The sequence below is a fragment of the Carcharhinus amblyrhynchos genome, chromosome 8, assembly GCF_965287045.1.
Source record: "Carcharhinus amblyrhynchos chromosome 8, sCarAmb.v2.hapA, whole genome shotgun sequence".
NCBI lineage: Eukaryota > Metazoa > Chordata > Chondrichthyes > Carcharhiniformes > Carcharhinidae > Carcharhinus > Carcharhinus amblyrhynchos.
Window position 1 is genome coordinate 40,727,583 of NC_137331.1, and position 26,249 is coordinate 40,753,831.

Below are 26,249 nucleotides of genomic sequence, written 5' to 3' on the forward strand. Positions count from 1 at the left end.
CATGATCTTATTGAATGGCGGGGCAGGCTCGAAGGGCTGGATGGCCTACTCCTGCTCCTATTTCTTGTGTTCTTGTATGATCTTGTGTTTCATGGTCACCATTAGTTTTCAATTCCAAATGTATTAATTAATTGAATTCCACCAGCTGCCCAGGTGGGATTTGAACCTATGTCCTCACTGCTTTAAATGTGTGCAGCTCCAGCAATATTCATGACGCTTGACACCATTCAGGCCAAAGCAGCCTGCTTAATTGGCACCCCATCCACTGACTTAAACATTCACAGTCTCCACCGTCAATGCACAGGGGCATCAGTGTGTACCATCTATAAGATGCACTGCTCCAGTGATCTTAATTACTCTCAAGTGAGTGGGCCATCTTCTTGAATCCCTGCAGTCCATGTAGATACACCCTCTGTGCTGTTAGGGAGAGATTTCCAGGGTCTTGACCCCTTGACAGTGAAGGATATATTTCCAAATCAGGATGGCGAGTGGCTTGGAGGGGTAGTTCCATGGTCAAAATTACTGAGACAATCCAGCTTTGTTAATTGAATTTAAGTTCCACCAGCCAATATGGTGAGAGATGGGATGCTTTTGCATACTTCAAATAAATCTAAATCTGGCTGATTCCAACTAGTTCAAGAAAACTGCCACAGTTCAGCCTTCTTCAGATACTTGCTGTCGCTGAGTCAAAATCCTGGATCTCCCTCCCTAACATCACTGTAGGTGTACCTGCACTACTTGGACGGCAGCAGTTCATGAAGGTGACTCACCACCACCTTCTCGAGAGCAATTAGAAATGGGCAACAAATAAAAGCCTGGCCAACGATTCTCATGTCCCGCGAATGAAGAACAAAAAGGCTTGGTCTTTTGCCACGGAGGAGGTCCAGATCTAGTTGTCCAGCTAACTATCTACTCACAAGTGGTGGGTATCCAGGGAGAGTGGGAAGTAAATACAATGATTTTGTTAGCCTCAAATAACCAACTGAAAGGAGGAAAAGCAGAGTGAAATATCCCCTCTTTTCTGCAGGATTTGGAAAAAATGCTGAAAGGTGACCTCAGTGGATGCTTGGAAAAGACAATCTTGGCCATGCTGGACCGGCCCTGTGAATTTGATGCCAAACTGCTAAAGAAGGCAATGAAAGGAGCTGGTACTCATGAAGACATCCTCATTGAGATTCTCTGCACACGTGCTAACTCAGTATGCTTGAATTCAAACTATATTATTTTTGTATGAATACGTTGTGATTCTGTTAAAAGGACACTGCCTTTGGAGCAGCACAGTGGCACAGTGGTTAGTACTGCTGCCTCACAGCGGTAGGGACCCGGGTTCGATTCCAACCTCCGGTGACTGTCTGTGTAGAGTTTGCACATCCTCACTGTGCCTGCGTGTGTTTTCCTCCAGCTGTTCCCCCCACACTCCAAAAGATGTGTGGGTTGGGTTGATTGGCCGTGCTAAATTGCCCCTTAGTGTCAGGAGGATTAACAGGATTAATAATTGTGTTACAAGGAAAGGCATGGATGGGATAACTGTCAGTACAGATGGGCCGAATGGCCTCCCTTCTGTCTTGTAGTGATTCTATAGTTCTTTGGAAGAGTTTCTCTCTTAACATAGAGAATCGTGCAACATAGAAGGAAGGCATTTGGCCCATCTTGCTGGTGTTGGCTCTTTGATGAGCTATTGAATTAGTCCCAAGTCCCCTGCTTATTCCCCCTTGTCCTGTAAATGTTTTCTTTTCAGCTCCTGTCCCCCTAACCCCTACCCCATCCTCCATTTCCTCGTGTCAGAAGGACCTGAAATTTCAGCTAATTAACTGTATCCCTCTCTCCACTGACGCAGCCCACATGTTGAGCATTTCCAGCATTCTCTGCTTCCCCCCCCCCCCCCGCCGCCGCCGCCGCCGCCGCCGATTTCCAGAGGCCACAATATTTTTTGCTGATCTAATGTTTCAGGTCAATGACCTATCGTCATAACCTCACCCTTCTTCCCCTTCATGTTCAGTCCACAAGCTCCCCATTGCTTGTCATTTTAAATCACTCTGAGACCTCGACTGCTTAGCTTTCGAGGCATGGTTTCAATGAGGGTCAACACAAGATTGAGGATTAGCACATCTTCCAGTTGGGCAGTCTGGAGCCTCCCAAACTGTAACAACCTCAACAAGGCCCATGAGGTGGACCTCTTGGAGTATGAGCTCTCTGACTGAGGTAATGACTGTCTGCCCAATCAGGGAGTCTCAGCTATGTATACATAATGAGGAATGTCAGGTCTACTGACACTCCAGATTCTGACTTAATAACTGAATCACTCCTAGCAGTGGAGACAAGTTTGAAAATAAACATAATCTTGCGAAGGGACACTGGCCTCTGAGGGGTTATTCCCTTAGAGATTGAGTTTAACAGCTACCACTCTTAACTACTGCTCCCATTTTCTCTTAGTGCTCAGAGACAGCCTCTCAATCCACATTTTGTTTCTTTACTTGTCCCATTACCACCTCCTTCTGCCATAAATTGTTGGGATGGTGTTGGTTACATAATGTACCCACTAAAGAAGTCTTTGTAGTCCTCTGTATGTTCATTGAATCAAACAGTGTAGAAGGAGCCCATTGAGTCTGCATCAACCACATTCCCACCCAGGGCCTATCCCCATAATCCCACATAGTTACTCTGATAGTCCACCTGACACTAAGGGGCAATTTAGCATGGCCAATCCACCTAGTCTGCACATCTTTGGACTGTGAAGGAAACTGGAGCATCCAGAGGAAACCCATGCAGACATGGGGAGAATGTGCAAACTCCACACAGACAGTGTCCCAAGCTGGGAATTGAACCTAGATCCCTGGCACTGTGAGACAGCAATGCTAACCACTGTGCCATTGTGCTGCCCTGTTAATAGCAAGTCTTTATTAACAGCTTGTATCTATCTACGACTATGCAGGTATGGAGCTACCTCCATATCACATCTGTGGCCATCAACACACTGACCTTAGGGCCAGGTCATATGTCTGCTTACGTCACATTGTGAGCGTACTGTACTCAGCTACATGAACCATCATCCCTTTTATCAGACCCACCCTCCACTCTATCACAGAGCCTTGGCTTACATCCTTTTTTTTCCCACGTTCCTCCTCTCCTGCCACAATGCTCCTTCTTCTCCAACAGTCCTTCCCCCACTTCGCATTGTCTCTAACTTCTTCTCGTTCCCCTTCAGGCATTCCTTGTGAACTTTCTCCTCCCTCTATAACAGTGGGTGGAAGAAGCTAAGTTATGGACCAGTCATGATCTCATTGAATGGCATTGAGCAGGATTGAGGGAACCAAATAACACCCTTCTGTTCCTGACTTCCAAGATATTCTCTGACTGGTTTTGCCTTTATTTTGGAAATCACATACTGTGCATTTGATAAAATGGAGTTTTTTTTCCGCACACATAAATATATATTTCATTTTTCAGCAAATTGAGGCCATCAAGGGAGCGTACAAACAAAGTAAGTGTTACTGTTGCTTTCAAAACGAAACGGCTCACATTGACTTGCAGTGGTGTAGTGCTAATGTCACTGAGCTAATAATTATAATCCAGAAGCTCACACTATTATCCTGGGGGCGTGGGTTCAAATCCCACCACAGCAACTGGTAGAATTTCAATTCAATTAATAAATCTGGAATTGAAAGTTAGGGTGGAATTGTCCAGCCATGCTGGTCTAAGAGCCGGAAATTCTTACCCGGCCGTCAATGGCTAAAATTTCAGTGGCAGGTGGGATGAGAGAATTCCAGCCCTTGTCTCAGTAATTGTGACTGTGACAACGACCATTTATTACCAGAAAAACCTATCTGGTTCACTGAAGTCCTCTAAGGAAGGAAATCTGCCAGCCTTACCTGGTCGGGCCTACATTGACTCCAGAACCACAGCAATGTGGTTGAATCTCAACTGCCCTCTGAAATGGCCAGGTAGACACTCAATTAGGCCTATAGGGATGGGCAGTAAATGTTGGGCCCTGTCAGCAACACCTACATCTTATTAAAGAATTAGTGCTGCCCACATACCCCAGTCTCCTCTCACAAGGATAGCTCAGAGAAGCTGGGGCTGTTCTCCATAGAGAAGAGAATGTAGAGAGGAAACTTAATCGGGGTGCTTAAAAACATGAGATCTAAAAAGTCTAGATAGGGGAACAGTGTTTCCTTTGAGAAACAAAGGACACCAATATAAGGTGAAGGGTAAAAGGCAGGCAGATGGTGAGTGGTTAGAATCTGGAATGCACTGTGTGACAGGGAGGTGGAGACAGATTCACACAGCGAGTGGTTAGGATCAATGCACTGTCTGAGAGTGTGGTGGAGACAGATTCACACAGCGAATGGTTAGGATCAGGAATACACTGCCTGAGAGTGTGGTGGAGGCAGATTCACACAGTGAGTGATTGGGATCTGGAGTGTATTCTCTGTGAGTGTGGGGGAGGCAGATCCAATCATAGCTTTCAAAGGAGAATTGGATCAAAGTAGAAAAGAATTTGCAGGGCTCGGGGGAAAAGTTGGGGGAGTGAAATTTAATGAGTTGCAGTTTGACAGAGTCAGAATGGCTATTGAGTGAATAGTCTCCTGTTTTGTAACTCTGTTGTGGTTCTCTCCATCTTTGTTATTGCCCTGGCCCCAGTTTGGAATTCCCTCCACACCCACACTCTAAGAGGGTGAAAGCAGTCTAGGGGAAGGGTGATTGTGGGAGGGTGGGGGGGTGGGTGAGGTGGTGGGAAGGGGGTCGAGATAAGGAGGATATAGAACAAAATTAATTCTTTGTACTGTTGCCCAATTATCTTTCTCATTGACCTGAAGAAAAGGAATTCCACCCCTCCCCTCTCTGCCGTGTCCCTGATATTAAGGTTGGGAGTATTAGTCACAACCTCCTTTCCATTGAGTAACTAGGCTCTGGAAAATGAGGACCAAAATGCCCTGATTCTCTAGGCTCATCTGTGGCGGGATCCACTGCCAGCAAGAATGGAAAATTTGACATTCCAGCCAAAACTTCATTCATTTTTAGCAGCACAGGAAAATCCCAGCCGTGAGCAGGAATGGAAAATTTTGGGCAGAGAGTTCCAGTGTTTGGTGTGAAAGCCTCAATGGCCTGGGTTTCACTGTGTTTGCAATTCTGTAGAATTGAGTGCAGTCGCATCATAGTTACATTGCTGATTCAGTGATCCACATAAATGATCCAGAGACATTAATTCAAACCCCACTATGGCCGTTTGTGAATCGGATTCATTCAATTGAATATTTATGGAATTAATAGAATCCCCAGAGTGCAGAAGGGGGCCATTCAGCCCATTGAACCTGCACTGACAATTCCCCCCAAGCCCAATCCCGGTAACAGTGGATGGCATGGTGGCACAGGTTCAATTCCAGCCTTCAGTCGCTGTCTATGTGGAGTTTGCATTTTGCATTTTCTCTTTGCGTCCGCATGGGTTTCTTCCAGGTGCTCTGGTTTCTTCCCACAGTCCAAAGATATGTTGCTTAGGTTGATTGGCCATGTTAAATTGCCCCTAGTATCAGGGGGACCAGCAGGGTAAATGTTTGGCTTTATGGGAATAGGGCCCGGGTGGGATTGTGGTCAGTACAGACTTGATGGGCCGACTAGCCTCATTCTGTACAGTCGAGGTTCTAGGTAATACCACATATTTACCCTGCTAATCCCTCTGATACTGGTGGACAATTTAACATGGCCAATTAAGAACATAAGAAATAGGAGCAGGAGTAGGCCATCCAGCCCTTCGAGCCTGCCCCGCCATTCAATAAGATCATGGCTGATCTGTCGTGGCTCAGTTCCACATTCCCGCCCTCTCCCCATAACCCTTAATCCCCTCTCTTATCAAGAACCCATCAACCCGCTTCTTAAAAATATTTAGCGAGGCAGCCTCCACCACTTCAACGGGCAGAGAATTCCAGAGATTCACCACCCTTTGAGTGAAGAAGTTCCTCCTCAACTCCGTTCTAAACCGCCTCCCCTTTATCTTGATGCTGTGCCCCCTAGTCCTACTGTCTTTTTTGAGCGGGAAGAGTCTCTCCACCTCTATCCTATCCATCCCATTCATCATCTTATACGTCTCAATGAGATCTCCCCTCATTCTTCTAAACTCTAACGAGTACAAGCCTAGTTTATTCAGCCTCTCCTCATAGCTCAACCCCCTCAACTCCGGTATCAGCCTAGTAAACCTCCTCTGCACTCCCTCCAAGGCCAAAATATCCTTGCGCAGGTGCGGCGCCCAAAACTGCACACAGTACTCCAGCTGCGGCCTCACCAATGCCCTATACAGCTGCAGCAAGACCTCCCTACTTTTATATTCAATCCCCCTCGCTATGAAGGCCAGCATCCCATTCGCCTTCCTGACCACCTGCTGCACCTGCAAGCTGGGTTTTTGCGACTCATGCACAAGGACCCCGAGGTCCCTCTGCACCGCCGCCTGCTGCAGTTTTTCGCCACGTAAGTAATAGTCCTTCCTACCATTCTTCCTACCGAAGTGGACCACCTCACACTTGCCAACATTAAATTCCATTTGCCATTTCCTGGCCCATTCGCCCAGCCTATCTAGATCCTTCTGCAGACTCTCCACACCCTCCGCACAATTTGCCTTTCCCCCAATCTTGGTGTCATCAGCAAATTTCAACACCCTACACTCGGTTCCCTCCTCCAGATCATCTATATAAATGGTAAATAGCTGAGGCCCCAGCACCGACCCCTGGGGCACTCCACTAGTCACCAACCACCAATCCGAATAGCACCCATTGACCTCCACTCTCTGCCTCCTATTTGACAACCAATCCTCTATCCACGCTAACACCCTACCCCCAACTCCATGTCCCCTGACCTTCTGCAATAACCTCTTGTGAGGTACCTTGTCAAACGCCTTCTGAAAATCCAGAAAGACCACATCCACCGGCTCTCCTCTATCCACTGCCCTAGACACATCCTCATAGAACTCCAGTAAATTTGTCAGACACGAATTCCCTTTAATGAAACCGTGCTGTGTCTGCTCTATCAAGCAATTCCCTTCAAGATGCCTCACAATTTCCTCCTTAATGACGGATTCTAACATTTTACCTACCACAGACGTTAAACTAACCGGCCTATAATTCCCCGCCTTTTGCCTGGCACCCTTCTTAAACAACGGCGTAACATTTGCCGTTTTCCAATCTTCCGGCACTTCCCCGGAATCCAGCGACGTCTGGAAAATAACCACCAATTATCCGAACCTGCACATCTTTGGATTGTGTGAGGAAACTGGAACACCTGGATGAAACCCACACAGACACAGGAAGAATGTGTAAACGCCACACAGTCACCCAAGGCCGGAATTGAACACGGGTCCCCGGCTCTCTGAGGCAGCAGCACTAACCACTGTGCGACTTTGCTGCCCTTGCACAGCACAGTAATGGCAGCCATGAAGATACCAGGTGGTTCGTTGATGCTTTTTAGGGAAGGAAATCTGCACTCATTAACTGCTCTGACCTACATGTGACTCCAGACTTGGCTGAACGTGGTTAACTGCTGGAAATGGCCGAGCAAGCTATTCGGTTTTCAAGAAGGCAGCTCTCTCTAGGGGCAATGGATGCTGTCCCTGCCAATGATTCCCACATCCTGTGAATGATTTAATAAATAATTTGATTGCAACTAACCATCATCCTACCAAGTGGAGGCCACTTAGCTGAAGTGCTGGTGCTGATGGATAAATGTTCCAGGAACTTGGAGCAAGTACATGCAATTCTGTAGCATGACCTCCAGATGGAGTGTGTGCTGTTTGAGCGATGATTATTGGTCAGACTGGCAGGAAAACTCCCCCGTTCTTCAACAGCAGTTCCCTCGGCCTGAGAGGATAGACAGAGTCTCGGGTTAATGTCTCACACTTAAACCCACTTTTGGCTACCTGTTCTAATGAAAGGGGAGAATGGCATTAGGTCGGGTGGACTGGCCATGCTAAATTGCCCCTTAATGTCAGGAGGATTATTGGGGTAAATAAGTCGGGCTTAGGTGGGATTGTTGCAGTGCAGGCTCATTGGGCCGAATGGCCTCCTTCTGCACTATAGGGATTCAATGATTTTATGATATGAGTGGAGGGAATGGAAGGCTGCCAACCCTGCTTGGGATGTATTCCTGGAGTTACCAGCACATGACTACTTGACACTGCACTCCCCTCCCCCTTTGTCACATGACTCATCTATTCGCACAGATTTTCTCACGGCCAATCAAAATGCAAGTAATCTCTTTGCCCCTCCCTCTGATTGGATGGTTCTTCACTGCCAGTCAACCAACATTTTCTCATCCACAACATTTCTTATAAAAGGTTTTTGAAGAAAATGTAGGAAGGAGGTACCTATGAGAGCCTCAAAGGCTGTGGTCACTGCAGCCCACTGGGATTTAGCCTTTCATTCCTGGAGAGTCCAGGACAATCCTGGAAGGTTGGCAACCGAGAGGTGAAGGGGTGAAAGCAGAATTGTGGGGAACAGTCGAGGGTCCTGTCAATCACAATGGGGGAATCCTCAGTTGGGGTTAGGGAAAAGGAAGCCACACTGGAATATTAGTAGGAAAGGTAGATTCATCAGTTCAATTGTGATTACGGGAGAGAAATTGGGAGAATGGGCAGGACTCCTTACAGGTAATGGGGTGGCAAGAAACATAAAAGGTAAAAGGGTTTATTTATTAGTCACGAGCAAGCCCTACATTAACATTGCAATGAAGATACTGTGAAATTCCCTTAGTCGCCACACTCTGGCGTCTGTTTGTGTCAATGCACCTAACCAGCACATCTTTCAGACTGTGGGAGGAAACCCACATAGATATGGGGAGAACATACAAACTTCACACAGACAGTGACCTAAGCTGGGAATTGAACCCAGGTCCCTGGCACTATGAGGCAGCAGTGCTAATCGCTGTCCTACATCTATCTAGCTGTAGGCGTCAGTGAGGTTATTGTGGATACTGATCAATAGTCTATCCTGGGAAACAGAGAAGTCAAGGAAAGGGAAGGAAGTGTTACAGATGGACCATGTGAAGATGAGGAAAGAGCAGAAATTGGAAATAAAGTTGATGAAATTTTCCATTTCCAGGCTGATAGCAGGAAATGGCACCAATATAGTCACCAATGTACAGGAGAAAGAAATGAGAGAAGGTGCAATGTCCTAACTACAATAGGGATTGTGGATTTTCAACAAAAAGATAAGAATATGGTTAGCATACATAGGTTCAAACTAACAACAACAGATTAAATCCTGTACTCTTATACAGAGTATAAACTGAAAGTAAAACAGCAGCCTGTGCAACACCCAAATGACATCATCATCAAATCATGTGATCATCTCTTGAGGCAACCTGCAACCCTTTTAAATAAATAACAGAGCAGCTAAAGTAACAAACTAAGAAAAAGGAAGCAAAAAAAAACTGTTCATATAATCCCACAAAAGGCAGTCATAGCTAGGCCCAGTGTGGGTTATCATAGCAAGACTGTTTATTTGGAGGAAGTGAATGAGAAGTTTTTCATTGTGAGTGCAAATTCATGTTAGGTGGAAGAGAGTGGTGATGAATGGGGGCTAGAAGGATGAAGTGGAGAGCCCTCAGGCCTTCCAAGTAGGGGTGGCAGGGTGGATGATGGTACAGAGAGATGGAATGTCCACGAAGTTGGAACTGTTAAAGAGGCGGATGGAAGGGTTGTCGGGAGAGACGGGGCAAGGGGAGAAAACATGGAATCGCAAGAGGAGGCAATCATTCAGCTTCACTGTGGTCTTGGCTTGGGTTGGCTCCACAAATGAAAGGACAATATTCTGTAATTCACATAAAACCTTCTGCCTCAGTATCTACAGTGTCCCATTTTCCTCATGATAAACCTTTCCTATTTATTCCTGCACAGTGTTTCCAAACGATCTGGCAGTAGATATTCAAAATGACACCAGTGGCACGCTGAGGAAATTGTTACTCTCATTGCTTGAGGTAAGCATTAGTGACACGTTCAAATCTCACTGGCGTGACACAGCTGTAGAAAATTGTTTGAAGCTACAAACAGCACTTGTTTCTATCAACATGTAAACTAGAAAAGAAAACCTGATAATCTAACCATTCAACTGAAAGGATAATTTATCAGATCAATAAGCCATTTCTTTATTACAATTGAATTGTTCAGAAAGACTGCCCACTATCAATAAGGCGCAAGTCAGGAGTGTGATGGAATGCTCCTGACTTGCCTGTGTGGGTGCAGCTCCAACAACACTCAAGAAGCTTGACACCATCCAGGACAAAGCAGCCCGCTTGATTGGCACCTCATCTACAAACATCCACTCCCTTCACCACCAACGCTCAGTGGAAGCAGTGTGTACTATCTACAAGATGCACTGCAGCAATTCACCAAACATCCTCAGACAGCACCTTCCAAACCCATGACCACTTCCATCTAGAAGGACAAGGGCAGCAGATATATGGGAGTGCCACCACCTGCAAGTTCCTCTCCAAGCCAGTCACCATCCTGACTTGGAAATATATCGGCCGTTCAATCACAGTCACTGGGTCAAAATCCTGGAATTCCCTCCCAGTTGACATTGTGGGTTACAGCACGTGGACTGCAGCATTTCACCACCACTTCTCGAGGGCAATGAGGGATGGGCAATAAATGCTGGCCAGCCACCAACATCCATGTCCCATGAATGAATAAAAGAGAAATAAATACTCTGTCTCACTGAGTATCTCAAACCTCATTGCAAAAATGAAAGAACCATGGAATCATACAGCAGAGAATGAGGCCATTCAGTCCATCATACCTGTACTGGCTCTTTACAAAGCCATGCAGTAAATCCTATTTCTCTACTCTTCCCCTACAGCAGTGCAATCTTTTCCCCCCTTTGAACATGAATTCCATCTTGAAAGTTACCATTGAATCTGCTCCCTCCGTCCTCTTAATCTGTGCATTCCAGATCGTTGCACAAATTAAATGTCCTCACTCCCCCACAGCATCACTAACAATACAGCATTGCCTCAGTACTGCACTAAATTTAGTACTGCTTTGACTTTGTGCTTCATGCCTGGAGTGAGACTTGAACCTGGAATTTTCATTTGTGAATAACAAGTGAGAGTGCTACCAATTGAGCCTTGGCTGCCATTTGAAAGGAAGAAGGAGGAAAACTGAGATGAACACAGAATCATAAAATTCCTACAGTGCAGAAGGCAGCCATTCAGCCTATCAAGCCTGCACCAACTCTCTGGCAGAGTATTGTACCCAGGCCCATCCCCTGCTCTATCCCCAAAAGTGAAGGTGACTAATATTTGGATAATCCAGCAGATAATGAAGGAATATGATTCAAGCCTGGTTCTGTTGAAGTCTTCAGAGCTCAGTGTTCAGACACTGCTCCCTAAGCTTTGCTTGAGTTTGCTTGGACCTCCCTTTGATATTAGCAATAACATGGAATGTAGAGAAGCATGAAGCCAAGCTTACATTCCATTACTCTGGGGATGTGAAGCGTCGAGTTTCCAATTTAGGGCACTTCAAATTTAGTTCCACGCATCAGCAGCGTCAAGTAAGATATTGGAAAGCACTTTGGGTCTCTCTGAGGTCATGAACAGCACCATCTAAATACAAGTCCTTCATCCCAACCCAACCCAATTATTGAGAAAAGCCACATTGTTCATTTAGAATCTAACATAGGGGTGGCATGGTGGAACACAGTGATTAGCACTGTTGCCTCATAGCACCAGGGACCTGGATTCAATTCCAGCCTTGAGTGACTGTGCAGAGTCTGCATATTCTCCCCATGTCTGCATGGGTTTACTCCAGATGATCCGGTTTCCTTGCACACTCCAGTGATGTGCAGGTTAGCTGAATTGGCCATGCTAAACTGCCCCTTGGTGTCACAAAGATGTATAGGTTAGGGGAATTGGCGGGATAAATGTGTGGGGTTATAGGGATGGGGTGGGTAGGATGGTCTGTAGGAAAGTTGGTGCAGACTTGATGGGCCGAATGGCCTCTTTCTGCACTGTAAGGATTCTGTGGTGGCAATAAAATGGCTAACATTGTTGGGATTTGTGTAAAAACAGGCTGATCGAGATGAAGGATTCGAAGTGAATGAAAGTCTGGCTGAGCAAGATGCTAAAGAGCTGTATGAGGTAATTAAACAGCATTCTGATATTTTTGTTTTATTCTTTCGCCAGATGTGGCCATCGCAGGCAAGGCCAGCATTTGTTCCCCAACCCTAACTACCCTGAGCCAAGTAGCTTGCTAGGCCATCGCTGAGTGCAGTTAAGAGTCAACCACATTTCCGGAGTCGTGTGTGGCTAAGAGGGGCTGCCTTCCTTCCTTAAAGGGAATGGGTTTTTACAACAATCAATGATAATTATATTGGCAGCTGTCACCATTGAGAGCAGCCTTACATTCCAGATTAATTCACTGAATTTTAAAATCCACCATCTATATGGGGATTTGAACCCATATCCCCAGGACATCAGCCTTGGTGTCTGCTTTGTTAATCCAGCTACGTTACCAACATGCCACAGTCTCCCTCTCTATGTTTTACAAAGATAGATTGAATAGTTTAGGCCTGTACTCTCGAGTTTAGAAGAATGAGGGGAGATCTAATTGAGGTATGCAACATGGTAAATGGGATTGACAAAGTAGACATGGAGAGGATGTTTCCTCTTGTGGGGCAATTTTGAATGAGAGGTCATAGAGGTCAAGAATGGCAGATTTAAAACAGAGATAAGGAGAAAGTACTTCTTGGGTGGGCGGCACAGTGACACAGTGGTTAGCACTGCTGCCTCACAGTGCCAGGGACCCGGGTTCAATTCCCAGCTTGGGTCACTGTCTGTGTGGAGTCTGCACATTCTCCCTGTGTCTGCGTGGGTTTCCTCCAGTTTGCTCCCACAGTCCAAAAGACGTACTGGTTAAGTGCATTGGCCATGCTAAGTTCTCCCTCAGTGTATTCCGAAAAGGTGCCTGAGTGTGGAAACTAGGGGTTTTCACAGTAACTTTGTTGCAGTGTTAATGTGACACTAATAAATAAATAAACTTTAAACTAACTTCTCTCAAAGGGTAGCGAATCTGTGGAATTCATTACCCCAGGGTGAATGGATGCTGGGACATTGAGTAAATTTAAGGAGATGGACAGATTTTTAATGGGTTAAACAATTATGGAGAACGGACAGGAGAGTGGATCTGAGACCGAAATGAGGTCAGGCATGGTCGTATTGGATGGCAGACCAGGCTTGAGAGGCGAATTGCTGACTCCTGTTAAGTTCTTATGATAAGACGATGGTGAGATATTACGAGTGACCATTTTCAAATTGAAAACTTATTCCCATTTACAGGCTGGAGAAAATCGCTGGGGTACAGATGAACTGGCATTTAATACTGTTCTAACGAAAAGGAACAATATGCAGTTGAGAGCCACTTTTAAAGCCTATGAAACAGTAAGTACTATTCAAGACAATGTTGGATAAACCCAAGAGATCTGGCAGCATCTGTGGAGAGAAGTAGAGTTAGCATTTACTCCTGACCTGTTATATCAATAAAGGTCTATTTACCTTGACTTGAAATTAAATTGTGGGATGAGTTTAGTCCAGGGAGACATTACCTTTAAAATCAGAGCCATGCCATTATGTGGAGAAGTCAAGGAACACTTCTTTACATGAGAAAGGTCAGTAGGAGTGTGGAACATCTCCTATCCAAAAAGCAATCGATACTCACTCAATTAATAGTTTTTAAATCTACAATTGGTAGGTTTTTTTTTACCAGACATGGGTAATGAAAGGATTTGGAGCCAAGGAGGACAGATGGAGTTTATATAATCATCAACCATACTCTCTCAAAACGGCAGGCAGGCTTGAGGGGCTGGGCTGAATGGCCTTCTCCAGTTACTATGTTACCAAAATTAACATTGCATATTTGTGATTGAGATGTGGCTGATTTGCATAGCCAGTTTATATTCAATGGTTAATCCAGTTGGAAATTACTTTAAGTTGGAACTGCCAAACCAAATAACCATACAAGGCAGAAAGGATATTGGTTAAGAAATTGTTGTTGGAATCTATTCAGTTGGTGTCTCTGGTGCCTCGATTGGTGGTATTCTTCCCTCTGATTCACAAACTTCTGGTTTCCACTCCCTCTCCAGAATTTAAGCATAAGAATCTAGGCTGACACTCGAGTGCAATACTGAGGGAGTGCTGCACTGTCAGAGGTGCTGTCTTTTGGATGAGGCGCTGCACTGGATTCTGACCTACTTGCTTAGGTGGGATGCAAAATGCACCACGGCTCTGTTCTGAAGTAGAACAAGTGAGTTCTCCCCAGTGTCCTGGTGGCATGGTGATACAGTGATCAGCACTGCTGCCTCACAGTGCCAGGGACCCAAGTGCCTTGGGTGACTGTGTGGAGTTTGCACATTCTCCCTGTGTCTGCATGGGTTTCCTCCATTTCCTCCCACAGTCCAAAGATGTGCTGGTTAGATGGATTGACCATGCTAAATTAACTTTAGTGTCCAAAGACATATAAATTAGGGGGATTAGCCATGGTAAATATGTGGGATTACGGGGATAGGGCCTGGATAAAATGCTCTGATGGAGAGTTGGTGCAGACTCGATGGGCCAAATGGCCTTCTTCTGTGCTGTGGGAATTCTATGATATATCCCTCAAATCAACATCACTAGAAACAGGTAACAGTATCTGGTCAATATCACATTGCGGGAGCTTGCTGTGCACAAAATGGCTGCTGATTTTCCCCATGTCATAACAGTTACTGAGATTCAAAATTACTTTGTCTGTAAAGTATCATAGAATCATACAGTGCAGAAGAAGCCCTTTGGCCCATCAAGCCTGCACCAACTCAATAGAAGCACCTGAACTCCCACCTAATCCCATCTTTTGAGATCTCCAGTGATCATATAAGGTGCAAGTCTTTTTTTTAGTATTATCCATTATTTGACTCCATAAATCTGTTAATAGAAGAACAAGATACTGAGGAATGAAACAAAATGCTGGAAAATCTCAGCAGGCCTGACAGCATCTGGAAAGAACCTGGAAGAGTGATGCCAACATCCTGTCAGACCCGTTGAGATTTTCCAGCATTTTCCGTTTATGTTTCAGATTCCAGCGTCTGCAGTAATTTGGTTTCAAGATACCGAGTGAGGATGCTGGTAACCTGAATTCATGACCAAAAAATCAACTTGTTAGAAACGCTCAGAGGGTCAGGCAGTGTCTGTGGAGAGTGAAACCGAGTTAATGTCTCAGGTCAATGACCTTTTATCAGGTTGGGAAAGGTGAGAGATGGATTAAAACTTAAGCAAGTGAAAGTGGGGAGAGTGGGTAAAGGAAGGTTTGTGGACAAGGTGGAAGATAGGTGAGATTAAATGGTAACAGGGAAGGTAGTGCATCATTAACCCTTTACCGGTTCGGATGGAAGGTCACTGTAATAACCCCACGGAGGCGAAAGTCACATCACCAAGTTACTTTATTTACACCATACATCTGTACACAGCCAGTTCTCCAGTTACTTCCGGCTGAGTGCAGGCTGGGAGTCTGACACATCTGCTTTAAACACAGTAAGAAGTCTCACAACACCAGATTAAAGTCCAACAGGTTTATTTTGTAATAAACACCACTAGCTTTCGAAACGCTGTTCCTTCGTCAGGTGAGTGGAGAGTTCTGCTCACAAACAGAGTATATAAAGGCACACACAGTTTACAGAATACTGATTAGAATGCGAGTCCTTACAGCTAATCTGTTATTCAGGTCTTAAAGGTGTAGATAATGTGAGTGGAAATAGCATTAAGCATAGATTAAAGAGATGTGTATTGTCTCCAGACAGGACACTAAGTGAGATGTTGCAAGTTCAGGCAAGTCAGGGGGTTACAGATAGTGTGACATGAACCCAAGGTCCCGGTTGAGGCCGTCCTCATGTGTGCAGAACTTGGCTATCAGTTTCTGCTCAGCGAGTCTGTGCTGTTGTATGTCGTGAAGGCCACCTTGGAGAACGTTTGCCCGAAGATCAGAGGCCGAATGCCCATGACCGCTGAAGTGTTTTCCAACAGGAAGGGAACATTCTTGCCTGGTGATTATCAAGTGGTGTTCATTCATTCGTTGTTACAGTGTCTGCACAGTTCCCCAGTGTACCATGCCTCAGGACATCCTTTCCTGAAGCGTATCAGGTAGACAACGTTGGCCGAGTTGGAAGAGTATGTGCTGTGTATCTGGTAGATGGTGTTCTCACGTGAGGTGATGGCATCCATGTCGATGATCCGGCATGTCTTGCAGAGGTTGCTGTGGCAGGGTTGTGTAGTGTTGTGGTCACTGTTCTCCTGAAGGCTGGGTAGTTTGCTGCAGACAATGGTCCGTTTGAGGTTGTGCAGTTGTTTGAAGGCAAGAAGTCAGGGTGTGGGAATGGCCTTGGCGAGATGTTCGTCTTCATCAATGACATGTTGAAGACTCCAAAGAAGATGTCGTAGCTTCTCCGCTCCGAGGAAGTACTGGACGACAAAGGGTACTCTGTCCTCCGTGTCCCGTGTTTGTCTTCTGAGGAGGTCGGTGCGGTTTTTTGCTGCGGCGCGTCAGAACTGTCGATCGATAGGTCGAGCACCATATCCTGTTCTTATGAGGGCATCTTTCAGCATCTGGAGGCATCCGTTGCGATCCTCCTCATCTAAGCAGATCCTGTGTATATGGAGGGCTTGTCTGTAGAGGATGGCTTCTTTAAGTGTTTAGGGTGGAAGCTGGAGAAGTGGAGCATCGTGAGGTAATCTGTAGGCTTGCGGTACAGTGAGGTGCTGAGGTCATCGTCCTTAATGGAGATGTGTGTGTCCAAGAGTGCAACTGATTCCGGAGAGCAGTCCATGGTGAGTCTGATGGTGGGATGGAACTTGTTGACATGACATTCCAGCATGCTATACAGCCAATCACATGCTTTCACTGTCATAAAGTAGCAGCCAATTTGCACACAGGGAACTCCCACAGTTTTAGCAGCATTGATTAAGTGATAATTATTGAGAAGGATCTGCTCTCTACTTCGTAGTGCCATGGGATCAGAGCAGGCAGGGCTCATTTGAAGGATTTTGGGCAGCATGATGACACAATGGTTAGCACTGCTGCCTCCCAGTGCCAAGGACCCGGGTTCACTGCCTGGCTTGGGTCGTTGCTGGGTCTGCACCTTCTCCCCGTGTTTGCGTGGGTTTCTGAAATGGCAGCGCGGGCTCATTGGGCCACAGGGCCTGTTTCCCGTGCTGGGTTGTTCTTTGTTCTTTGTTCCTCTGGGTGCTCCGGTTTCATAGAATCATAGAATCCCTACCGTGCTGAAGGTCATTCAGCCCATCGGGCCTACACCGACCACAATCCCACCCAGGCCCTAACCCCATAACCTGTGCATTTACCGTAGCGAGTCCCTCTGGTACTAAGAGGCAATCTAGCATGGCTGATCCACCTAACCCACACATCTTTGGACTGTGAGAGGAAACAAGAGTACCTGGAGGAAATCCATGCAGACACAGGGAGAATGTGCAACTGCATACAGTGACCCAAACTGAGAATTGAATCCAGGTCCCTGGTGCTCTGAGGCATCAGTGCTAACCACTGTACCAGCGTGCTGCGCACAGTCTGCAAGATGTGCTGGTTAGATAGCAGCACTGGCACCGGTGCAGCACTTGGATTTTGCGCTTGGGGCTCTGAAGCGAGATTCAGACTCACAGCTTTCTGAGGTGAGAATGCTACCCTCTGTTCTAGTCAGGATTATTGATGGGTTATTTAACAGAGGCTGTAACGACACTCTCTCTTGTATTAACACAGCTTCATGGCACAGCCATCGCTGAAGTGATCAACAAAGAAGCATCTGGTGATGTGAAGAAAGCCTACCTGACAATTGGTAAGGTTTTATGCAAAGATTGGTAATAATTTTAAATTCAAATACTGTGTGTGAAATTAGTTTAATTTTCTTTGGTGCATAGTCACATCACAGCCTTTAATATCAATACTCCATAACTCAACTGAATAAACAGCAGGGATACAAGTGCTGGGGAGACCATTCGGCCCTTTGAGGCTATTCCATGATTCAATCAGATTATGACTGATCTGTACATTCACTCCATCTGCCTCCTTGTTTCTGTAATCTTCAATATCCTTGCCTAGCAGTCACTTACCAATTTCTTTATCATTGTCTGTTTTTGATATGCTGGTCATGACCTTCTGACCACCTATGAATACGGCCAAATTAAGGCAACAGCAGGTAAGTTTAAGGGTCGCCTGATGTGGGCAAGCTTTCCTCCTGATTTCAGAATAATTTATTTTTCAGTGTTTTGAGAGCAGCCAGATGATTAGAGGATGCAATCTGAAGGACGAGAATGACTTACATATCACTCATTAATCATTCAGGGCATCGTATCTGGGCAGTTCAGACTAAGCACAATGGTCAATTGGTAATACAAAACCTGTGCATTGATAATAAAAGGTCTCACTTGAAGCTACATATATTTGTACACAAGGACCCATTCTCTGCAGGCAAAAGGAACATGTCCAAGAATTGCCCCATTTATATATTAAATAACAACATGGTGAGGGGGGGCAATAGTTCATTGTTGCATTCTCCATGACAATGTCTCAACCAATCAGAATTAACTTGCCAACCAATCTGCACCCTTTTCTCATGAAGTATAAATTGTTGCTCCCTTTGAAATTTGGCATTCTTGTATTTGTCCTGATCAGTGCCAGGCAAAAAACTTTGACAGCATGTCTCCTTTTTTCAACAATACCAAACGTAATCTTCAGAAGTAATTTGTCTGTCATTTTAAAGTCATCATGGGTGATTTTAACCAAACTCCCTGGGCAGGGAAGCCCAGAGTTGAGGCCACAATCAGTTCAGGTAGGCTTTTATCAAGGGGCTGAATGACTTACTTCTGCTCGTAATTCTTGTGTTTTTGTGAGTTCCATTTTCCAGCAACTCTCTGGTGAACAAAGAACAAAAACAGCCCGGGAAACAGGCCCTTTGGCCCAACGAGCCCGCACCGCCATTTTAACATTACCAGTCCCCCCTCCACCCATGACCCTTAACTATGCTTATGGCATTCCACATTGAGGGAAAACTAATTTAGGGACTATTTATTACCTCCAATCAGCCTAATAGCACATCTTTGGAGTATGGGAGGAAACCGGAGCACCCGGAGAAAACCCACGCAAGCACGGGGAGAATGCGTAAACTCCTACAGACACTGGCCCAAATCCATGTGTCTGCACAGCAAACAGTGATAGTCACTGAGCTGTCATGTTGCCCAGCATCTGGTCCAGTTTAAGCACACACTAACGACATGAAGCACTAGGCTATTCTCGAACATCGGAGCAGCCCTTATATGACCCATCGCATGTATGCCCCTCGTTGGACAACAAGGCGGACCGACTTGAAGGTATTTCTCCTGAGAAAGAATTCCAGTTTGGGCTGTTGACAGCTGGTGATCAGTTGGTCAAAATGATTTGACTGAGAGTAAAAATTGGGGGAGTGTGTAAAACTAACTTTGTATTAAATCTTGTTAGTTTCCCAATGGGTGCTTTTAGTTGGAATTTCCCCCACTACTTTCAGCCCTTATCGTTGTTAGAAACATTGACTTTATATTGTGTCATGAGTCTGATGGAATACTTTCCACTTGCCTGAATGGATGTGGCTCCAACAACACTCAAGAAGCTTGATCCCACCCACGATAAAGCAGTCCACTTGATTGGCATCCCATTCACCAATTTGAACATTCACTCCCTCCACCACAGATGCACAGTGGCAGCAGTATGTCCCATCTACAAGATGCACGACAACAAATCGCCAAGGCTCCTTAGAATTCACCTTCCAATTCCACAGCAACTTTTACTGTCTAGAAGGCCCAGGGCAGCAGACGCATGGGAACACTTCCACCTGTAAGTTCTCTTTCAAACCACTCACCATCCTGATTTGGAAATATATCACCATTCCTTCACTGTCACTGGGTCAAAATCCTGGAACTCTCTTCCTAACAGCACTATGTGGGGGTACCTACATTACATGAACTGCAGTGGTTCAAGAAGGCAGCTAAACCACCACCTTGTCAAGGATAATTGGTTATGGGCAACAAAGGCTGGCTTAACCAGTGACACCCATATCCCGTGAAAGAACTTTTAAAATGATCTATATTTAAAAAGGAAACAATTTGTTGAAAATCTTCTGTACAATGTGGATTGGGTGCCGGAAAGTACAATACTGAGGCACCTCTGCGCCAACACTAGCTGTAGGAGCTGCTGGCACAGGAAACAGAGATGACAACTCCACATTTATCAGCAACTATGTAACCACTGGGGCCAGATTGCAGAAGTGCTTTCCATTAGGAATAGGGACTGAAGGATGCCATCAAAAGGACATAAAGGCACTGGAGAAAGTACAAAATGGTGGCACGCAACCGGGTTCGATTCCCAGCTTGGATCATTGCCTGAGTCGGACACCACCTTCCAAATTCATGAACATGAAAGACAAAGGCAGCAGACACATGGAAACGCCTGTAAGTTCCCCTCCAAGCCGCTCACCGTCCTGACTTGGAAATATATCAGCCGTTCCTTCAGTCGCTGGGTCATAATCCTGGAATTCCCTCCCTAACGGCATTGTGGGTCAACCCACAGCGTATGGACTGCAGCGATTCAAGAAGGCAGCTCACCACCACCTTCTCAAGGGCAACTAGGGATGGGCAATAAATGCTGGCCTAGCTAACGATGCCTATGTTCCATGAATGAACAAAAAAAAACCCTAGCTCAGAAACCTGAGCACAAAAGGCTGATATTCCCATTGCAGTACTGTGGGAGTGCTACACTGTCACAGGTGTTACCTTCTGGACACCTTCTCAGCTGGATGTAAAATGCAACTGTTTTGAGGCAAAGCAATTATCCCTGGTGTCCTGTTTAATGGTTACTCTTCAATCAAAACTTTTGTTTGGGTGGCACAGTGGCACAATAGTTAGCACCACTGCCTCACAGCGCCAGGGACCCAGGTTCAATTCCTGGCTTGGGTCACTGTCTGGGCAGAGTCTGCATGTTCTTCCTGTGTCTGTGTGAGTCTTCTCGGATGCTCTGCTTTCCTACCACACTCCAAAAGTGTGCGAGTTAGGTGGATTGGCCATGCTAAGTTGCTCCTTAGTGTCAGGGGGACTAGCTAGGATAAATGCATGGGGTTGTGGGTATAGTGCCTGGGTGGGATTGTGGTCAGTGGGCCGAATGGCCTCTTTCTGCATTGTAGGGATTCTGTGATTTAAAAAAATTATATGGATCTTGCTATGCACATATTGGCTGTCACATTTCTTACATTATAACAGTGACTACGGCCAAAAATCTCCTATCTCGCCCACCATGGGAATCATAGCAGAAAACTTGGTGGAACCATTTAAAGTTCGGGCGGAAATTTCTGGTGTAAGGGTGCCCAGGTTGGAGAATCCCACCCAATGTATTGACAGTATTTCAGTGGTTGTAAAGTGTTATGGGATATCCTGAGGTTGTGAAAGGCGTTATATAAATGCAAGTTCTTCTTCGTCAATGATTGGTGCTCACGAATGTTGAGGGGAGGGTTAAGAATGAATGGAGATACAGGATAGCCAGTGTCTTTACAGAATCCCATTTAAATGTGAGTCAACAAATCTATAACTCAGTTTTGTTCCGTTTACGCCCACCAGTTCAATGCACGAACGATTGTCAGGCATACTTTGCCGAGGTGTTACATGAGACGATGAAAGGAGCAGGAACAGATGAGGATACCCTGATTCGCATCGTGGTGTCTCGCTCAGAGGTAATGGGGAGAAATAACTTGGCTTCATGTGTCTGATTTCCAAGCCGAATTGAGAGGCCCATTTGTTGTGCTGCGAGGGTGACAACCCCCTGAAACTTGTGAGTGGAGGGGTGGGTCCTCTGTGTCTGAGGGAGGGGTGACTACTTTCTGTGCTGATTGGGGCACCCTTTAAAGACGGCATCCTGGTCTCTGTGGAGCCGGCATTGCCGATTCACCAGGCTTCTCTCCACACTGTTCCTTTTATTGCCAGAGTGGCTAAAGGTTAGGTGCAGGATTCTCTGGCCAGGCTCGCCTCAAAACCGGAGAATCCCGCCCAAGGTCAATGGACCTTTGCTTGATCCACACCCCCAGGCCGCTACAATTCCTGTGGCGGGTGGGAGAGAATTCAGGCCCCGGTCTAAAAACTCAGCTGTGCATCCAGAGAGATACTAGTTTCCAATCAGAGCCAGACACTCGTGGAAAAAAAATGGAAAAATTCTAGCTAATGTTGTAACCAAGAGCTCCCAGTGGTTTGTCATTTTAACTGTCCGCCCCACTCTCATCTCCCTGTCCTCGGCCTCCTATACTCAGCTAATCAAGCATACTTGTGGCTAATAAATTAGCTTTATTGGCGGAATGATGGCACAGTGGTGTCTCACAGCACCAGGGACCCGGGTTCAATTCCAGCCTCGGGTCACTGTCTGCGTGGAGTCTGCACATTCTCCCTGTGTCTGCATGTGTTTCCTCTAGGTGCTCCGATTTCCTCCCACAGTCCAAAGATGTACAGGTTAGGTTGATTGGCCATGCTAAATTGACCCTAGTGTCAGGAGGATTAGCAGGGTAAATATGTAGGGTTACTGGAATAGGGCCTGCGTAGGATTATGGTCAGTGTAGACTCGATGGGCCAAATGGCTTTCTTCTGCACTGTAGGGCTTCTATGATATCTCAAGGAACAACATCTCATCCTTCCCTGAACGACATTACTGATTTTTTTTTATTGAATTCAAATTTCACCATGGGCTGTGTTGGGATTCGAACCTGGCTCCTCAAAGTGTTACCCTGGGTCTCTGGAATACTAGTCCAGTCATTATTAGTAATTATTTCTGCCCCCATTTCGTTTCAGGTAGCAATGATGTATGCAATCATATAATGCAGAAAGAGGCTGTTCAGCCCATCAAATCTGCACCGACTACAATCCCACCGAGGCCCTATTCCCGTAACCCCACATTGACCCTGACACTAGAGTCAATTTAGCATGGTCTAGCAACCTAACCCGCACATCTTTTGGACTGTGGGAGGAAACCAGAGCACCCGGAGAAAACCCACGCAGATATGGGGAGAACATGCAAACTCCACATAGACAGTGACCCAAGGCCGGGAATTGAACCCGGGTCCCTGGCGCTGTGAGGCAGCAATGCTGACCACTATGCTGCCATGCTGGATTCAATTTCCGGCTTGGGTAAATGTCCGTACGTTCTCCCCACGTCTGCGTGGGTTTCCTCCAGGTGCTCCAGTTTCCTCCCACAGTCCAAAAGACATGCTGGTCAGGTCCACTAGCCATGCTAAATTCTCCCCCAGTGTAGCCGAACAGGCACTGGAGTGTGGCAACTAGGGGATGTTCACAGTAACTTCATTGCAGTGTTAATGTAAGCCTACTTGTGACAATAATAAATAAACTTATAAACTTTTACTGTATTTATACAAATGACAATTTATGTTGATGACATGCTAGGATTGCATGATATAAAGAAACTGGATTGTATTTTTCCTATTAACAGGTTGATCTTCCATCTATTAAGGAGCGGTATCAGGAGATGTACAAGGTGCCTTTAGCAGACGCAGTCAAATCTGAGACGTCTGGCGATTTCCAGAAAGTTCTGTTGGCCCTAATAAAATAAGACGTGATGAAACCTGGGACACTACTTCAATCAATGTGCCTCAGTGTCCCGGAAACATGCAGAGTACAAACTCATGTTGGTGATGAGATTTGATGTGGCCATCAGTGCGATGTTATTTTACATTATTGCTTTCTAAAAAAACATGAAATCATTTCATTTGAGGGGAAAATAAATGAACCAATTTGAACAACTCCATGGTAAAATTTTTGAGGTATGGGGTGAAAGCTGAGGAATGGCACGAGCTCTTCTAAAGAGCTAGCACAGGTAGAATGGACCAAACAGCTTCCATCTGCACAGAAACAGAAAATGCTGGAAAATCTTGGCAGGTCTGACAGTATCTGTGGAGAGAGAATGTTGAAATGTTGCCCAGAATTCTCTGGCCATTCACGCCAGTGGGATTCTCTGATCCTGCTGGCAGTGCACACCCACTCATGGGTTTCCCAGCAGATTGGGGTGCCCTTCAATGGGAAATCCCATTGACAGGGGCAAGACCAGAGAAACTTGCCACCAGCGAACAGCACGCTGCCTCCCACTACTCAGAAACATGCAATTGGGAGGCCAGAGAATCTTTCATATTAGCCACTATTTTACGACCTCACACAGGTGAGGCTCATACAATCCTGCCCAAGGCCAATGGAGAATTCTGTTCTGTGAGTTCAGGGTGGGACATAGCGGTAAAATTCCAGCTGTTATCTCTGTTCTATCTCCACAGATGCTGTCAGATCTTTTCCATTTGTGTTTCAGATTCCAGCATCCGAAGTATTTTGCTTTCATCCTTCTGTTTAGTCTCATTCTATGATTAGTATCAATGTGGTGGCATTACAGATCACTCATGGATAGTGGTGGTGAAGGTTCCAACTTTCACCTAGCTGACCAGGTATCACTCTCACTCTTACCGCCTACTGTTGGCGTGTGCTGGAAGTATTTGCAGGTTTGATACACAACCTGCTTTGTTCCATTATGAACACACCTTCCTTGGTCATCAACAGCTGGGGTGGGACTGGGACCCAGAGCTTCTGTGGAACTACCTCACCACAAGGCCTCCCTATGGAAACAGTGCACATCGATCCAACTGCTTTCCACCTCTACGGCATCAGTTGTAATATCTGCAATATTTAAAACCCATATTTCCCAGAGAAAGAGGTGTATTACTTCAAGAGAAAGCCTCATGTTCAGAGAAGCATTGGTTTCATGAGGTTAACTTGCTGGAAATTCTTGAATCTATAAATTTGAAATCTCAGTTTGCCTGGAGGATGGTTTCTAAACTTTCCTGAGGCTGACCAGAGGGACTCAACCTCCGGTTGGCTTATAGCTCAGTTGGTAGCACGCTCGTTTCTGTATCAGAAGGATGTGTGTTCAAGTCCCACCTCCAGGATTAAGCTCTCAAATCTAGGCTGGCACAGTGAAACAAGGTCCTGTCTCCAAGAGTACTATTCCAAAGAAGAGTGGGGGATTTCTCGCTGGTGTCCTGATCAAAGTTTAGCCCTCAATCAACATCACCAAAACAGGGGGCAGGATTCTCCGGTCCCGCATGCCCCAAGACCAGAAATTCCTGCTCAAGCTCAATGGACTTTTAAATGGTCAACCGAATTTTTTGTCTCACCGGCTATGGCGGTGGGCGAGATGAGAGAATTTTGCCCCAAGTATCTGATCACTATCACTTTGCTGTTCGTGGATCTTTCTGTGCACAAATTGGCTGCTGCATTTCCTTCATTACTGCCCTTCAAAATGCATTGGCTGCCAAGCACATTGAGGCATGCTGTGATTTTGAAAGGTGCTATAGAAATGCAAGTCTTATCTTTAAGGACGTACGGGAAAAGTTTTTCACACAGAGGGTGGTGGGTGCCAGTGGAGGTGGCGGAAACAGGCAGGTTAGCAATGTTCGAGTTGTATGTTGATAGACACTCGAATGGAAGGCAAACAGAGGGATAGAAACAGCATATCAGCACAGACTTGATGGGCCAAAGGGTCTGTTCCTGTGCTGTACTGTTCTTTGTTCTAATACAAGATACAGCCTGGGAACTCACAATGAATATGTGTTCAACACGATTTCCGGCTTCAACTGGCTCACAATTTCCACTCACAACTTAATCACCTTTATCTGAGAAGGAGCAAGAATGGTCGGTGTGGGAAATGGGCATGTCAGACTGGCCTGCGGGAGATGTCCCTTTGAGGCTGATGTTAAGGTTGATTATTGGAGCAGTGTAAAATGAACTTTATTCTGAGTTTGATGCATTCTATCCCTTCCCCAGGAGTGCCTGATTCTCATTTTGCTGGTCCAAAATTGGCAAAAGTGTTCCACTCTGTCACCTTAAAATGTCTCAGACACTCAGGACTAAAACTCTTGGACGACCAAGGGGAATTCTAAGACTTGTTTGCTTCATTCGTTTCCAGAAGAATAACCTTTCTGATCCATTGTAACTGTGCAATGTAACATATTTTACCTGTGACATATAATTTTCATTTTGACACAATCTCTATAAACAGAACTGAAACCCAGGTTAATAAACTATCTTATGTTAATCATGTCAAAGATATGCTTATTCGAACTAAGTCAGAGAATCTGGTCAGCATCTTTGTTAGTCACCAACTTGTTGATTTATCGTAC

At 45.6% G+C, this 26,249-nt stretch overlaps 1 protein-coding gene across 1 annotated transcript; it reads left to right on the top strand.

Annotated features, from left to right (window-relative positions):
- The first annotated feature begins 1,027 nt into the window (after window positions 1-1,027).
- anxa13l (annexin A13, like) lies at window positions 1,028-24,053 on the top strand. Its single transcript, XM_080193930.1, has 8 exons — window positions 1,028-1,198; window positions 3,448-3,481; window positions 9,878-9,957; window positions 12,049-12,117; window positions 13,315-13,416; window positions 17,774-17,849; window positions 21,652-21,764; window positions 23,522-24,053. The coding sequence occupies exons 1-8, from the start codon at window positions 1,040-1,042 to the stop codon at window positions 23,639-23,641; spliced, it is 753 nt and encodes a 250-aa protein (XP_080050056.1). The 5' UTR covers window positions 1,028-1,039; the 3' UTR covers window positions 23,642-24,053.
- The last annotated feature ends 2,196 nt before the right edge of the window (window positions 24,054-26,249 follow it).

Bases quoted from the DNA above. Each gene is read 5' to 3' on its own strand.
- anxa13l (XM_080193930.1), top strand. From the start codon at position 1,040: ATGCTGAAAGGTGACCTCAGTGGATGCTTGGAAAAGACAATCTTGGCC. The intron at 3,482-9,877 runs GTAAGTGTTACT...ATTCCTGCACAG, and splicing joins CAAGGGAGCGTACAAACAAA to TGTTTCCAAACGATCTGGCA. The intron at 9,958-12,048 runs GTAAGCATTAGT...GTGTAAAAACAG, and splicing joins TGTTACTCTCATTGCTTGAG to GCTGATCGAGATGAAGGATT.